This window comes from Leuciscus leuciscus (genome assembly GCF_965113295.1).
Source record: "Leuciscus leuciscus genome assembly, chromosome: 12".
NCBI lineage: Eukaryota > Metazoa > Chordata > Actinopteri > Cypriniformes > Leuciscidae > Leuciscus > Leuciscus leuciscus.
This window is the reverse complement of record NC_138736.1, coordinates 32,318,061-32,332,599: the sequence shown is the minus strand read 5'-3', so window position 1 is coordinate 32,332,599 and position 14,539 is coordinate 32,318,061. Positions and strand designations below refer to the sequence as shown.

Genomic DNA, 14,539 nt, shown 5'->3' with positions numbered 1-14,539 from the left:
AGCATGACTGATATAAGTACCAGTGCTGACCTTCATCACATTATTTGATTGACAGATTCTAAGGCAAAAGACCTTTTAAAATAAAACACAATTTGTAAAATAAAATCTATAAATGGTATAATTAATTAATTCTATAATTAAAAAATGTATCTACATTTTTAAATTGAAAAGAAAATGTCCTTTCACTATCTTTGTATTATTATTATTTTCAAAAATGCTGTATTGCACTAAATTTCCCTACACTTTGTTTAACCCTTGTTAATGTTGCTACTAAGCACGATTCTTTTAAAAAAAGGGCTATATGTGTCCTGCAAAATAAGCCGATTAAGATAATTTATTTGCTAAAAAGGGTAAGTTAAAGTATAGACAATACAATTCAAAAATATTACAAAAAATGCACCAAAAGTGTTTTTTGATTTGAGAAGAGTTTAATTGTGTCAGATATTATAATCAGTGAGTTTTGCACGAGTGAGAGATCATATGTGATCAGAACATTCCCTTCTTATAGTGGTGGATTAACTCGGACACGTCCTCCTTACACACCTTGATCCAGCCGTCCTCCTGCATGTGGTAAACTAGAAGAGAAAACATGTGAAAACTTAATCTCTTAAACACAGAGCACATAGAAAATAATAATGTTCGACAGAAACACAAAACTATTTTAGAGGACAAATGACAGATTGCTCCCAGCTTTAGGCTGAAACAAAATGGCACATTACTGCAGGTAAATATGTTGTACCACCAAATGTATTTACTGTTAATGAAGTTTCAGTTTTATTTCAGCCATTTCGTAATACATTACAGGTACTTACGGTTGACCACACCACCAGAGTAAGCGTCTCTGTGTGTAGCGTGAGCGATACCACGCCGACCCAGCTCATACGCCTCCTCCACAGTCATATCCTCACGATAACCACTGTCCACGACTCCATACGCATAACTGTTCCCACAGCCAGTGGAAAACATCCGGCCAGAGAGACGTGTGCCATTGTCATCCACATAGTACAGGCCTGGACCCTGATGTGAGGAAAAACATCATATGAACGTAACTGGAGATTATGTGTGTATATAATTGTTACACATGAGATCTTACCAAGAACTTTACAATAATATGATTTATTGTATTTTATTGTATTATTAGGGCCCAAGCCCTGAAAGGGCGAAGGCCCTATTGTTTTCGGTAGAATTATTTATTATTATTCTTATTCTTATTTTTCTGTCAACCTTTCGGGCACTTTTGAGACCCTTAACGTGCTCGAAAACTCTTGAAACTTTGCACACGGGTCAGAACCCGCGGCCATCAGGGCCGGGCTGAAGCTGGTACCCGGGCGTGGCAGGGGGGCTCGACAGCGCCCCCTTGAACGGGGTCCGAAAACTTGGTCCATAAATCAGACATGCTTGCATGTAATAATATGAAACTCGGTACACATATAGATCTCATCGGGCCGAACAACTTTCGTACTTTTACTTTTTACGCCAGCCCAACAGGAAGTCGGCTATTATGGGTTGTTTGGAAACGCATGCTGTGGAATTTAATGTACTCCTCCTAGGGAATTCATCCATTCGCCTCCAAACTCAGTCAGCATGAAGTCAAGACATTGAGGATGCTAAATTGCGGACAGATTTTTGATATCTCGAACGGTTTGGCCGTGGCGAGGACACGAATTGATGGCGAATAATGGAAACAGGAAGTGTGTTATAACTTCTGCATACATTAACTGATCTTGATTAAACTTCAGCAGTGTGTTCGTTGTAAGAGGCCGATCACATGGATGTGACTATTGTGAGTCAAAGTTATAGCGCCACCAACTGGCAGCAGGAAGTGTGTCCCTTTCAAAATGCTTTGAAATCACCCTCTTATTTTTACCCGATTTTCTTCAAAGTTTATGTGTATAATGTAAACACACGGCAGATGTAGACCTGTGAAAGGATTTTTGATATCTTTAATACTGTTGCCATGGCAACGCTTCAAACTTTAATATTCTTTTTTTATGCTTTTGAGACTCTTAACATACTTGAAATTGGATGAAACTCGACAGACACATCACATTTATTAGCCCGTAGACATGTGCAAAGTTTCAGAAACGGGCGTGGTGAGGGGCTCAGTAGCGCCACCTTTAGTCATAAGTGGGGGGGTTAGTTTTATCAACAACAACAAAACTTGGTATGTGTATTGTTCTCATCAAGACGGACAACTTTCTAATTTACATTAACGATCTCCGACCAACAGGAAGAGAGATATTTTGGTTTGAATGTGGATTTTCTGAAGAATTTTCTCTCCCTCTCTCTGTGTCTCTGTGTGTGTGAGGGGAGGGGGGATTTGACTATTGCTTTTATATTGTTAATCAAGGTTTCAGGGGCTTTTGGGGTCTTTAACGTGCTCAAAAACTCTTGAAACTTTACATACAAGTCGGAACCCCCTGCCATCAGGGACGGGGTGAAGCTGGTACCCGTGCGTGGCAGGGGGGCTCAACAGCGCCCCCTTGAACGGGGTCCCAAAACTTGGTCCATAGATCAAACACGCTTGCATGAATTAATATGAAACTCGGTACACATATAGATATCATCGGGCCGAATAACTTTCCCCTGGTCAAGTTTTACGCCAGCCCAACAGGAAGTCGGCTATTATGGGTTGTTTGGAAAACGCTTGCTGTGGAATGCGAAGTACTCCTCCTAGAGAATTCATCCAATCCCCACCAAACTCAGTGTGCATGAAGTCAAGACATTGAGGATTCTAAATTGCGGACGGATTTTTGATATCTTGAACGGTTTGGCCGTGGCGAGGAAACGAATTTATGGCGAGAAAAGAGAAACACGAAGTGGAATAACTTCTGCATACATTAACTGATCTTGATGAAACTTCAGCAGTGTGTTCGTGGTAAGAGGCCGATCAGATGGATGTAACTATTGTGAGTCAAAGTTATAGCGCCACCAACTGGCAGCAGGAAGTGTGTCACTTTCAACATGCTTTTGACAAAAGTGGGCGGGTTAGTTTTAACTACAGTAAAAAAAAAAAAGTTTGTATATTGTACTCATTAAGCCGGACAACTTTCTAATTTACATTCATTAGCTCCGGCCATCAGGAAGTCAGATATTTTGGTTTGAATGTGGATTTCTTTGCAAAATCAGCCTCTGAATTTTTACCCAGTCCTGCTAAGTGGTTTATTTTATTCACACCAAACTTTTTTAACATGATGAAAATACATTAAAGATGCTAAATTGTGAACGGATATTGAATATCTCAAACGGTTTTGATATGGCGAGGGATTAAAGTAATGTCAAAAAAGGAATCAGAAAACATCTCATATCTTCTACAAATGTAATTATACACCGTTTATTTTTATATAAAATTATACAAATATTAGAACTAAACCCATTTTATTCTGTTTTTGCAATTCAAGAAGTATAAAAAAAGTTAAAAACAGGCTATTTAGTGCTATTTGGTTCAACAAAAAAGCAAACATAGGGCTATTCTGCCCTCTTGTGTCCAAAAGGATATACAAATAGTATATTAAACTTTTTACTAGGTAGGCCTTTATTGTATTTAAATATAAATTTATTAGGTATATGACTGTGAGGATATTTTCCCATCGGTTAATCGACGTGTGACACGAGCGGGTGCTTTTAAATCGCTAATTTAAAAGTGAAAGTAAAATTCGGACGTCCGCACGGACATTGATAATGGTGCACACACGTTGGAAAGAATGATACTTTTAAACATAACACTAAACCGCCATTAGGTGTCGCCAGGCGACCGTCTTAATGAGCGAGTCATTGATTCATTCGTTCAAACGATTCGTTCGAATGACTGAGTCATTCATGATTGAGACAGATGTTTATGGATTGATCATTGAATCTTTGAGTCAACCGATTCGTTCAAAATGCTGAATCATTCAGTAATGAGAAAACAAGTTGCCGTGAGATGCGCGACGATTCTGCTGTGATCTTTGTTTAACTACTTTTGTTACTGAAACAGAACAAAAACAGTCAATATTGCATCTAAAATGTAAGTGACTTAATTATAACTGTTTATTAACCTGTTGTATGAAATCAATGTCACAGTTTCAATTGTGATTGTATTCAGGAAACGGTAGCCTACTCGTCAAGTGAGGTTGCTTAACTCCATCATAGGTTATAAAATATATAAAAACTCCATATTTGTAATTTTTATAGTCAGTATGTTGTTATCTGGGTTTCTTTTTTGTGTGCTGCGCTCATTTGTTTACGTTTCTCCTGGAGAAGCTGCACGAGCCTCAGCAGCGCAACCTTGTTACCATTGATCAGTAATACATTTATTAACAACTGTTGATTGCAACTTAAAATGAATGTTATAAAATTAGAATAATCTCTCGTTTTAGTGATTCCCAAGTTATTTTTTGTCATTGACGTTCAAATCAGGCTACTCTGGTCGGGCAAGCCAAATTCTCTTTCAGGTAGGCCTATTGTATATATATAAATATATTAGTGATGTCGGTTAATCGACGTGTGACACCGCCGGGGGCTTTTAAATCGCTAACTTAAAGTAAAATACAGATGTCTGCACAGACTTTAATAATGGTGCTGAGTAGAGCGAGCATTTTCAATGAATTCCTATGGAAGTAGGAATTAACTAAAAAACGTTCGCTCTGTTCTGCTCGTTCCTCGCCGTGGGCGCTCACAGTTATGAATGCCTGTTTAGCCAAGAGCTTTTAGTTTAATTTTAAAATGAACGCCATTTCGGGGGGTGGATTGCTTGAATTTATTTTACAAAAGAACAATGTTGTGTTTTATTGCGAGTGTATATAAATATAAGTAAACACTTTGCAGTTTGAATGATGTCCTGTATGAACAAAATTATGTGCCAATTATGTTTTTATGTGTCTACTGTTAAATCACACACACATTCCAGCATTGCAAACTTGACATCGCAGCCTGTTCATTATAGCCTTAATAAAATATAATAAAATAGTAAACCTAACATATACACACTGCTCTGTTTAAATAGTCAGTAGTACAGTTCGTACATTCACAGTAAGCACTGCTCCACTGTGATTTTTCCAAGCACATTTTTGCGCGTGTGAAGAGGATGATTTTTTCCGTCGATATTGGAACACGAGTGAAGTACAAAGCCTATAATAAAGAATAGTTTAGCATCCAAATACATCACAACTGTTGAAACGTTTTGATTCTAATGAAAGGGTTACGTGAGCCCAACACTTACTTTCGTTTTTATTTTTACATTAAATTTAAAGGATTTGTTGTGGAATATTTTGAGTGTATCATAAAATCAGAATAAGGTAAGACAAGTAAAATTTCCCGTCTTTATTATATATATATATATATATATATGTATATATATATATATATATGTATATGTATATATATATATATATATATATATATATATATATATATATATATATATATATATATATATGTAAATATAGCTGCGAGCAGCGATGGAGGGCCCAAGCTGGTGGAACCGCCACCCCGGTGCCTTTAGTGTAACTAAAGGCACCAGGGTGGCGGTGCCACCGGCTTGGGCCCGCAATCGCTGCTCGCAGCTATATTTAGGGCCCGAGCACCGATGGTGTGAGGACCCTCTTGGAATTGCTCTGTTTATTTATTATTATTCTTCTTATTCTTATTTTTCTGTCAACCTTTCGGGCACTTTTGAGACCCTTAACGTGCTCGAAAACTCTTGAAACTTTGCACACGGGTCAGAACCCGCGGCCATCAGGGCCGGGCTGAAGCTGGTACCCGGGCGTGGCAGCGGGGCTCGACAGCGCCCCCTTGAACAGGGTCCGAAAACTTGGTCCATAAATCAGACACGCTTGCATGTAATAATATGAAACTCGGTACACATATAGATCTCATCGGGCCGAACAACTTTCGTACTTTTACTTTTTACGCCAGCCCAACAGGAAGTCGGCTATTATGGGTTGTTTGGAAACGCATGCTGTGGAATTTAATGTACTCCTCCTAGGGAATTCATCCATTCGCCTCCAAACTCAGTCAGCATGAAGTCAAGACATTGAGGATGCTAAATTGCGGACAGATTTTTGATATCTCGAATGGTTTGGCCGTGGCGAGGACACGAATTGATGGCGAATAATGGAAACAGGAAGTGTGTTATAACTTCTGCATACATTAACTGATCTTGATTAAACTTCAGCAGTGTGTTCGTTGTAAGAGGCCGATCACATGGATGTGACTATTGTGAGTCAAAGTTATAGCGCCACCAACTGGCAGCAGGAAGTGTGTCCCTTTCAAAATGCTTTGAAATCACCCTCTTATTTTTACCCGATTTGCTTCAAAGTTTATGTGTATAATGTAAACACACGGCAGATGTAGACCTGTGAAAGGATTTTTGATATCTTTAATACTGTTGCCATGGCAACGCTTCAAACTTTAATATTCTTTTTTGATGCTTTTGAGACTCTTAACATACTTGAAATTGGATGAAACTCGACAGACACATCACATTTATTAGCCCGTAGACATGTGCAAAGTTTCAGAAACGGGCGTGGTGAGGGGCTCAGTAGCGCCACCTTTAGTCATAAGTGGGGGGGTTAGTTTTATCAACAACAACAAAACTTGGTATGTGTATTGTTCTCATCAAGACGGACAACTTTCTAATTTACATTAACGATCTCCGACCAACAGGAAGAGAGATATTTTGGTTTGAATGTGGATTTTCTGAAGAATTTTCTCTCCCTCTCTCTGTGTCTCTGTGTGTGTGAGGGGAGGGGGGATTTGACTATTGCTTTTATATTGTTAATCAAGGTTTCAGGGGCTTTTGGGGTCCTTAACGTGCTCAAAAACTCTTGAAACTTTACTTACAAGTCGGAAACTGCGGCCATCAGGGACGGGTTGAAGCTGGTACCCGGGCGTGGCAGGGGGGCTCAACAGCGCCCCCTTGAACGGGGTCCCAAAACTTGGTCCATAGATCAAACACGCTTGCATGAATTAATTTGAAACTCAGAACACATATAGATCTCATCGGGCCGAACAACTTTCGTGCTCTAAGTTTTACGCCAGCCCAACAGGAAGTCGGCTATTATGGGTTGTTTGGAAAACGCTTGCTGTGGAATGCGAAGTACTCCTCCTAGAGAATTCATCCAATCCCCACCAAACTCGGTGTGCATGAAGTCAAGACATTGAGGATTCTAAATTGCGGACGGATTTTTGATATCTCGAACGGTTTGGCCGTGGCGAGGAAACGAATTTATGGCGAGAAAAGAGAAACACGAAGTGGAATAACTTCTGCATACATTAACTGATCTTGATGAAACTTCAGCAGTGTGTTCGTGGTAAGAGGCCGATCAGATGGATGTAACTATTGTGAGTCAAAGTTATAGCGCCACCAACTGGCAGCAGGAAGTGTGTCACTTTCAACATGCTTTTGACAAAAGTGGGCGGGTTAGTTTTAACTACAGTAAAAAAAAAATAGTTTGTATATTGTACTCATCAAGCCGGACAACTTTCTAATTTATATTCATTAGCTCCGGCCATCAGGAAGTCAGATATTTTGGTCTGAATGTGGATTTTTTTTGCAAAATCAGCCTCTGAATTTTTAGCCACTCCTCTTAAACTATTTATTTTATTCCCACCAAACTTTTTCAACATGATACAAATATATTAATGATGCTAAATTGTAAACGGATATTGAATATCTCAAACGGTTTTGCTATGGCGAGGGATTAAATTAATGTCAAAAAGGAAGCAGGAAACATCTCATAACTTCTAAAAATGTAATTATACACCATTTATTTTTATATAAAATTATACAAATATTAGAACTAAACCCATTTTATTCTGTTTTTGCTATTCAAGGAGTATGAAAAAGTTAAAAACAGGCTATTTAGTGCTATTTGGTTCAACAAAAAAGCAAACATAGGGCTATACTGCCCTCTTGTGTCCAAAAGGAAATCAAAATAGTATATAAAACGTTTTACTAGGTAGGCCTATTGTATTTAAATATAAATGTATTAGGTATGACTGTGAGGATATTTTCCCATCGGTTAATCGACGTGTGACACGAGCGGGTGCTTTTAAATCGCTAATATAAAAGTGAAAGTAAAAAACGGACGTCCGCACTGACATTGATAATGGTGCACGTTGGAAAGAATGATACTTTTAAACACTAAACCGCCATTAGGTGTCGCCAGGCGACCATCTTAATGAGCGAGTCATTGATTCATTCGTTCAAACGATTCGTTCGAATGACTGAGTCATTCATGATTGAGACAGATGTTTATGGATTGACCATTGAATCTTTGAGTCAACCGATTCGTTTCAAAATGCTGAATCATTCAGTAATGAGAAAACAAGTTGCTGTGAGATGCACGATGGTTCTGCTGTGATCTTTGTTTAACTATTTTTGCTGCTGAAACAGAACAAAAACAGTCAATATTGCATCTAAAATGTAAGTGACTTAATTGTAACTGTTTATTAACCTGTTGTATGAAATCAATGTCACAGTTTCAATCGTGATTGTATTCAGGAAATAGTAGCCTACTCGTCAAGTGAGGTTGCTTATATGTTATAAAATATATAAAAACTCCATATTTGTCATTTTTATAGTCAGTATGTTGTTAACTGGGTTGCTTTTTTGTGTGCTGCGCTCATTTGTTTACAATTCTCCTGGAGAAGCTGCATGAGCCTCAGCAGGGCAACCTTGTTACCATTGATCAGTAAGACATTTATTATTAACTGCTGATTGCAACTTAAAATGAATGTAATGAAATTAGAATAATCTCTCGTTTTAGTGATTCCCAAGTAATTTGTTTTGTTATTGACGTTCTAATCAGGCTATACTCTGGTCGGGCAAGTAAAATTCTCTTTCAGGTAGGCCTATTGTATTTATATATTAGGGATGTGACTGTGATAACATTTTCCCACCGGTTAATCGACGTGTGACACCGCTGAGGGCTTTTAAATCGCTAACTTAAAAGCGAAAATAAAATACAGATGTCCGCACAGACATTGATAATGGTGCGGAGTAGAGCGAGCATTTTCAATGTATTCCTATGGAAGTAGGAATAAACTAATACATTTTATTTATGTTTTTATGTGTCCACTGTTCAACCGCAACCGCGTCACACACACACACACACACACACACACACACACACACACACACACACACACACACACACACACACACACACACACACACACACACACACACACACACACACATTCCAGAATTGCAATCTTGACATCGCAGCCTGTTCATTATAGCCCTAATACAATATAATAATAAAAATAGTCAACATAACATATACGAATTACACTGCTCTGTTTAAATAGTCAGTAGTACAATTTGTACCATTCACAGTAAGCAGAGCTCCACTGTGATGTTTCCAAGCACATTTTTGCGCGTGTGAAGAGGATGATTTTTTCCATCGATATTGGAACACGAGTGAAGTACAAAGCCTATAATAAAGAATAGTTTAGCATCCAAATACATCGCAAATATTGAAACATTTTGATTCTAATGAGAGGGTTACGTGAGACCAACACGGCTTACTTTCGTTTTTATTTTTACATTAAATTTAAAGGATATGTTGTGGAATATTTTGAGTGTATCATAAAATCAGAATAAGGTAAGACAAGTACAATTTCCCGTCTTTATTATATATATATATATATATATGAAGAGTTCAGATGCAAAAACCTCTAAATGCCATCTGAAATTTTCTTATAGAATGATCATTTTTATCAAGCTTGTGTATTTAAGTTCAGTAATTTCACTTAAATGACAATTAATAGGTCATCTTCATTGCCATTTAAGTGAAATTATTGAATTTAAATATACGAGCTTGATAAAAATGATCATTCTATAAGAACATTTCAGATGGCATTTAGAGGTTTTTGCATCTGAACTCTTCATATATATATATATATATATATAAATATAGCTGCGAGCAGCGATGGAGGGCCCAAGCCGGTGACACCGCCACCCCGGTGCCTTTAGTGTAACTAAAGGCACCAGGGTGGCGGTGCCACCGGCTTGGGCCCGCAATCGCTGCTCGCAGCTATATTTAGGGCCCAAGCCCTGAAAGGGCGAAGGCCCTATTGTTTTCGGTAGAATTATTTATTATTATTAGGGCCCAAGCCCTGAAAGGGCGAAGGCCCTATTGTTTTCGGTAGGATTATTTATTATTCTTATTCTTATTTTTCTGTCAACCTTTCGGGCACTTTTGAGACCCTTAACGTGCTCGAAAACTCTTGAAACTTTGCACACGGGTCAGAACCCGCGGCCATCAGGGCCGGGCTGAAGCTGGTACCCGGGCGTGGCAGGGGGGCTCGACAGCGCCCCCTTGAACGGGGTCCGAAAACTTGGTCCATACATCAGACACGCTTGCATGTAATAATATGAAACTCGGTACACATATAGATCTCATCGGGCCGAACAACTTTCGTACTTTTACTTTTTACGCCAGCCCAACAGGAAGTCGGCTATTAAGGGTTGTTTGGAAACGCATGGTCTGTTATTTGAAACACTTCTCCTAGGGAATTCACCCGATCACCACAAAACTCGGTGTGCATGAAGCCAAGGCATTGAGGATGCTAAATTGCGGACAGATTTTTGATATCTCGAACGGTTTGGCCGTGGCGAGGAAACGAATTGATGGCGAATAATGCAAACAGGAAGTGTGTTATAACTTCTGCACACATTATCTGATCTTGATGAAACTTCAGCAGTGTGTTCGTGGTAAGAGGCCGATCAGATGGATGTAACTATTGTGAGTCAAAGTTATAGCGCCACCAACTGGCAGCAGGAAGTGTGTCCCTTTCAAAATGATTTGAAATCACCCTCTTATTTTTAACCGATTTGCTTCAAACTTTATGTGTATAATGTAAACACACGGCAGATGTAGACCTGTGAAAGGATTTTTGATATCTTTAATACTGTTGCCATGGCAACGCTTCAAACTTTAATATTCTTTTTTGATGCTTTTGAGACTCTTAACATACTTGAAATTGGATGAAACTCGACAGACACATCACATTTATTAGCCCGTAGACATGTGCAAAGTTTCAGAAACGGGCGTGGTGAGGGGCTCAGTAGCGCCACCTTTAGTCATAAGTGGGGGGGTTAGTTTTATCAACAGCAACAAAACTTGGTATGTGTATTGTTCTCATCAAGACGGACAACTTTCTAATTTACATTAACGATCTCCGACCAACAGGAAGAGAGATATTTTGGTTTGAATGTGGATTTTCTGAAGAATTTTCTCTCCCTCTCTCTGTGTTTCTGAGTGTGTGAGGGGAGGGGGGATTTGACTATTGCTTTTATATTGTTAATCAAGGTTTCAGGGGCTTTTGGGGTCCTTAACGTGCTCAAAAACTCTTGAAACTTTAAATACAAGTCGGAACCTGCGGCCATCAGGGCCTGGCTGAAGCTGGTACCCGGGCGTGGCAGGGGGGCTCAACAGCGCCCCCTGGAATGGGGTCCGAAAACTTGCTCCATAGATCAAACTAGCTTGCATGAATTAATATGAAACTCGGCACACACATAGATCTCATCGGGCCGAACAACTTTCGTGCTCTAAGTTTTGCGCCAGCCCAACAGGAAGTCGGCTATTATGGGTTGTTTGGAAAACGCTTGCTGTGGAATGCGAAGTACTCCTCCTAGAGAATTCGTCCAATCCCCACAAAACTCGGTCAGCATGAAGTCAAGACATTGAGGATGCTAAATTGCGGACGGATTTTTGATATCTCGAACGGTTTGGCCGTGGCGAGGAAACGAATTTATGGCGAGAAAAGAGAAACACGAAGTGTTATAACTTCTGCACACATTAACTGATCTTGATGAAACTTCAGCAGTGTGTTCGTGGTAAGAGGCCGATCAGATGGATGTAACTATTGTGAGTCAAAGTTATAGCGCCACCAATTGGTAGCAGGAAGTGTGTCACTTTCAAAATGCTTTTGACAAAAGTGGGGGGGTTAGTTTTACCCACAGTTATAAAAATCAGTACGTATATTGGTCTCATCAAGCCGGACAACTTTCTAATTTACAGTCAGTAGCTCAGACCAACAGGAAGTCAGATATTTTGGTTTGAATGTGGATTTCTTTGCAAAATCAGCCTCTGAATTTTTACCCAGTCCTCTTAAGTGGTTTATTTTATTCCCACAAAACTTTTTCAACATGATGCAGGAAGTCAGATATTTTGGTTTGAATGTGGATTTCTTTGCAAAATCAGCCTCTGAATTTTTACCCAGTCCTCTTAAGTGGTTTATTTTATTCCCACAACACTTTTTCAACATGATGAAAATACATTAAAGATGCTAAATTGTAAACGCATAATAAATGTCTCAAACGGTTTTGCTATGGCGAGGGATTAAAGTAATGTCAAAAAAGGAAACACTAAAAACCTCCTATCTTCTAAAAATGTAATTATACACCATGTATTTCTATATAAAATTATACAAATATCAGAACTAAACCCATTTTATTCTTTTTTTTTTTCTATTTAATAATTGTTTAAGTTTAAAAACATCCAGAATGTTTTTTTAGTCCAAATTTTCTTTTTAAAATATGTCATTCATAGTGCTATACTGCCCTCTTGTGTTCAAAGTCAGGTAGGCCTATTGTATCTATATAAAATATACTAGGTACCGGTATGTGACGGTGAGGAATATTTTACCACCGGTTAATCAACGTGTGACACTGCTGGGGGCTTTTGAATTGCTAACTTAAAAATGAAAGTAAAATATGTTTGTCCGCACTGACATGGATAATGGTGCAGAGCGAGCGTTTTCAATTAATTCCTATGGAAGTAGGAATGAACTAAAAAACGTTCGCTCTTCTCTGCCCGTTCCTCGCCGTGGATGCACACCATATATACAGTATATATATATATATATATATATATATATATATATATATTTATTTATTTATTTATTTATTTATTGTTACATATATATAATGTATATATTTTTTGTTACATTTATATATATATATATAAATATAGCTGCGAGCAGCGATGGAGGGCCCAAGCCGGTGACACCGCCACCCCGGTGGCTTTAGTGTAACTAAAGGCACCAGGGTGGCGGTGCCACCGGCTTGGGCCCGCAATCGCTGCTCGCAGCTATATTTATATATATATATATAAATGTAACAAAAAATATATACATTATATATATGTAACAATAAATAAATAAATAAATAAATAAATATATATATATTTAAAAGTTGTATTTAATTGTATTGTATTGTATAATATTATATGCTTAGACCGAGAAAACCCTAAAAATATGCAAAAAAACAACATTCACAAAGCCTGTCATTTAAACACACAGACGTCACCTGCTTGTCCCAGCCGCAGATCATACTCCCCATAGACAGACCCATGCCTCTGTATCCCAGCATCATGTTGCACAGGAGTTTGGAGGCTGCAGACACTGAGATCCTCTGCTTGTTGCGTAGTTTGTAAAGTCTGTTTTTAAAATACACCATACTTAAAACTACATGTATTAATGAAGAATAGCTGTAAATATTAGGATCAACATAATGGGTTGCATTTGAAAGCTGCATTTTCAATTCCTGCATAATATAAGGTTAATATTTGATAGTTTTATAATGAACAGATCAAAATTTAAGCATTTATTTACAAATAGTCAAATCAAATAAAAACATTGATGAACATACATTTACAGACTACATCACATATGATGACTTGATCTTCATGCAAGAACCAATGAGATTTGACATCAGTTGACATTTGAGCAGGGCCGTAGCTGGGGTCTCCAGGGCCCCGGTGCAGATTGTTGCGTTGGGCCCATCGGTTGAAATTGCAATGGCCCCCTATAGCCGGGGGCCCTCAGAATCGTCACCACCTTTCGCCCCGCTAATGATGGCCCTGCATTTGAGGTTTATGTTGGCATGTTTGATGTTGTCTGTACATGCATGCATTGATCAACGTTTTAATTTGATAGTGAATAAAGGCTTACATTTTAATCAGTTCATTATACAAAATTTAGCTTAATACATTTACGTCCTTTGGAGTTTAAAGTTTTTTGATCCCATTAACTTTCATTGTATGGAAAATTAGACAACTAAGACGTTCTTCAAAATACCTTTTTTAAGTGTTCAGCAAAAGAAAGACAGTCATATGGGTTTGGAACAACATGAGGGTGAGTAAATTCTGTCAGAATTTACATTTTCGGGTGAACTATTCATTTAAATCTTTACTAATGCACTGATTATTTTCATTTTATTTTCGTTTTAAAATCTGTTCTTCTAATAATCTTTAACAAAAGCTTCAGACAGTACATTTTCTGACACAGCTGAACACAAACTGGTAACTTCATCCTATGAGCAGATGCTCATCCCCTTCAGAAGCATGCTGAGACAGACCTGCACTCTTTAGCCAGCAGTCTCTCCCAGTACTGACAGTCTGCAGCGCTGCCGGACATGGTGCCCAGCAGGTAAGGGTTGATCTCAATCACTTTATTGGCCTCCTTTGATGCTGCAACACATTGGGAGAAACATCATGATACGGCAGATAAATACATGACTGACAGGATGTTCACAACTGTTGTGTTT

The 14,539-nt window shown here is 38.5% G+C and overlaps 1 protein-coding gene across 2 annotated transcripts in view; it reads right to left on the bottom strand.

Annotated features, from left to right (window-relative positions):
* The window catches only part of psmb8a (proteasome 20S subunit beta 8A), a 100,553-nt gene that overhangs the window by 84,978 nt on the left and 1,036 nt on the right, over nucleotides 1-14,539 (bottom strand). The window contains exons 3-6 of one of the 2 annotated variants that reach the window (XM_082186311.1): nucleotides 14,351-14,462; nucleotides 13,301-13,430; nucleotides 813-1,017; nucleotides 481-575 (exon numbers count right to left, since the gene is read on the bottom strand). In XM_082186311.1, coding sequence (XP_082042437.1) covers nucleotides 487-575; nucleotides 813-1,017; nucleotides 13,301-13,430; nucleotides 14,351-14,462 — 536 coding nt within the window. In that variant the 3' untranslated portion in view covers nucleotides 481-486. Of the gene's footprint in view, nucleotides 1-395; nucleotides 576-812; nucleotides 1,018-13,300; nucleotides 13,431-14,350; nucleotides 14,463-14,539 lie in introns of those variants that run through there. The other variant, XM_082186310.1, reaches the window with a different exon arrangement.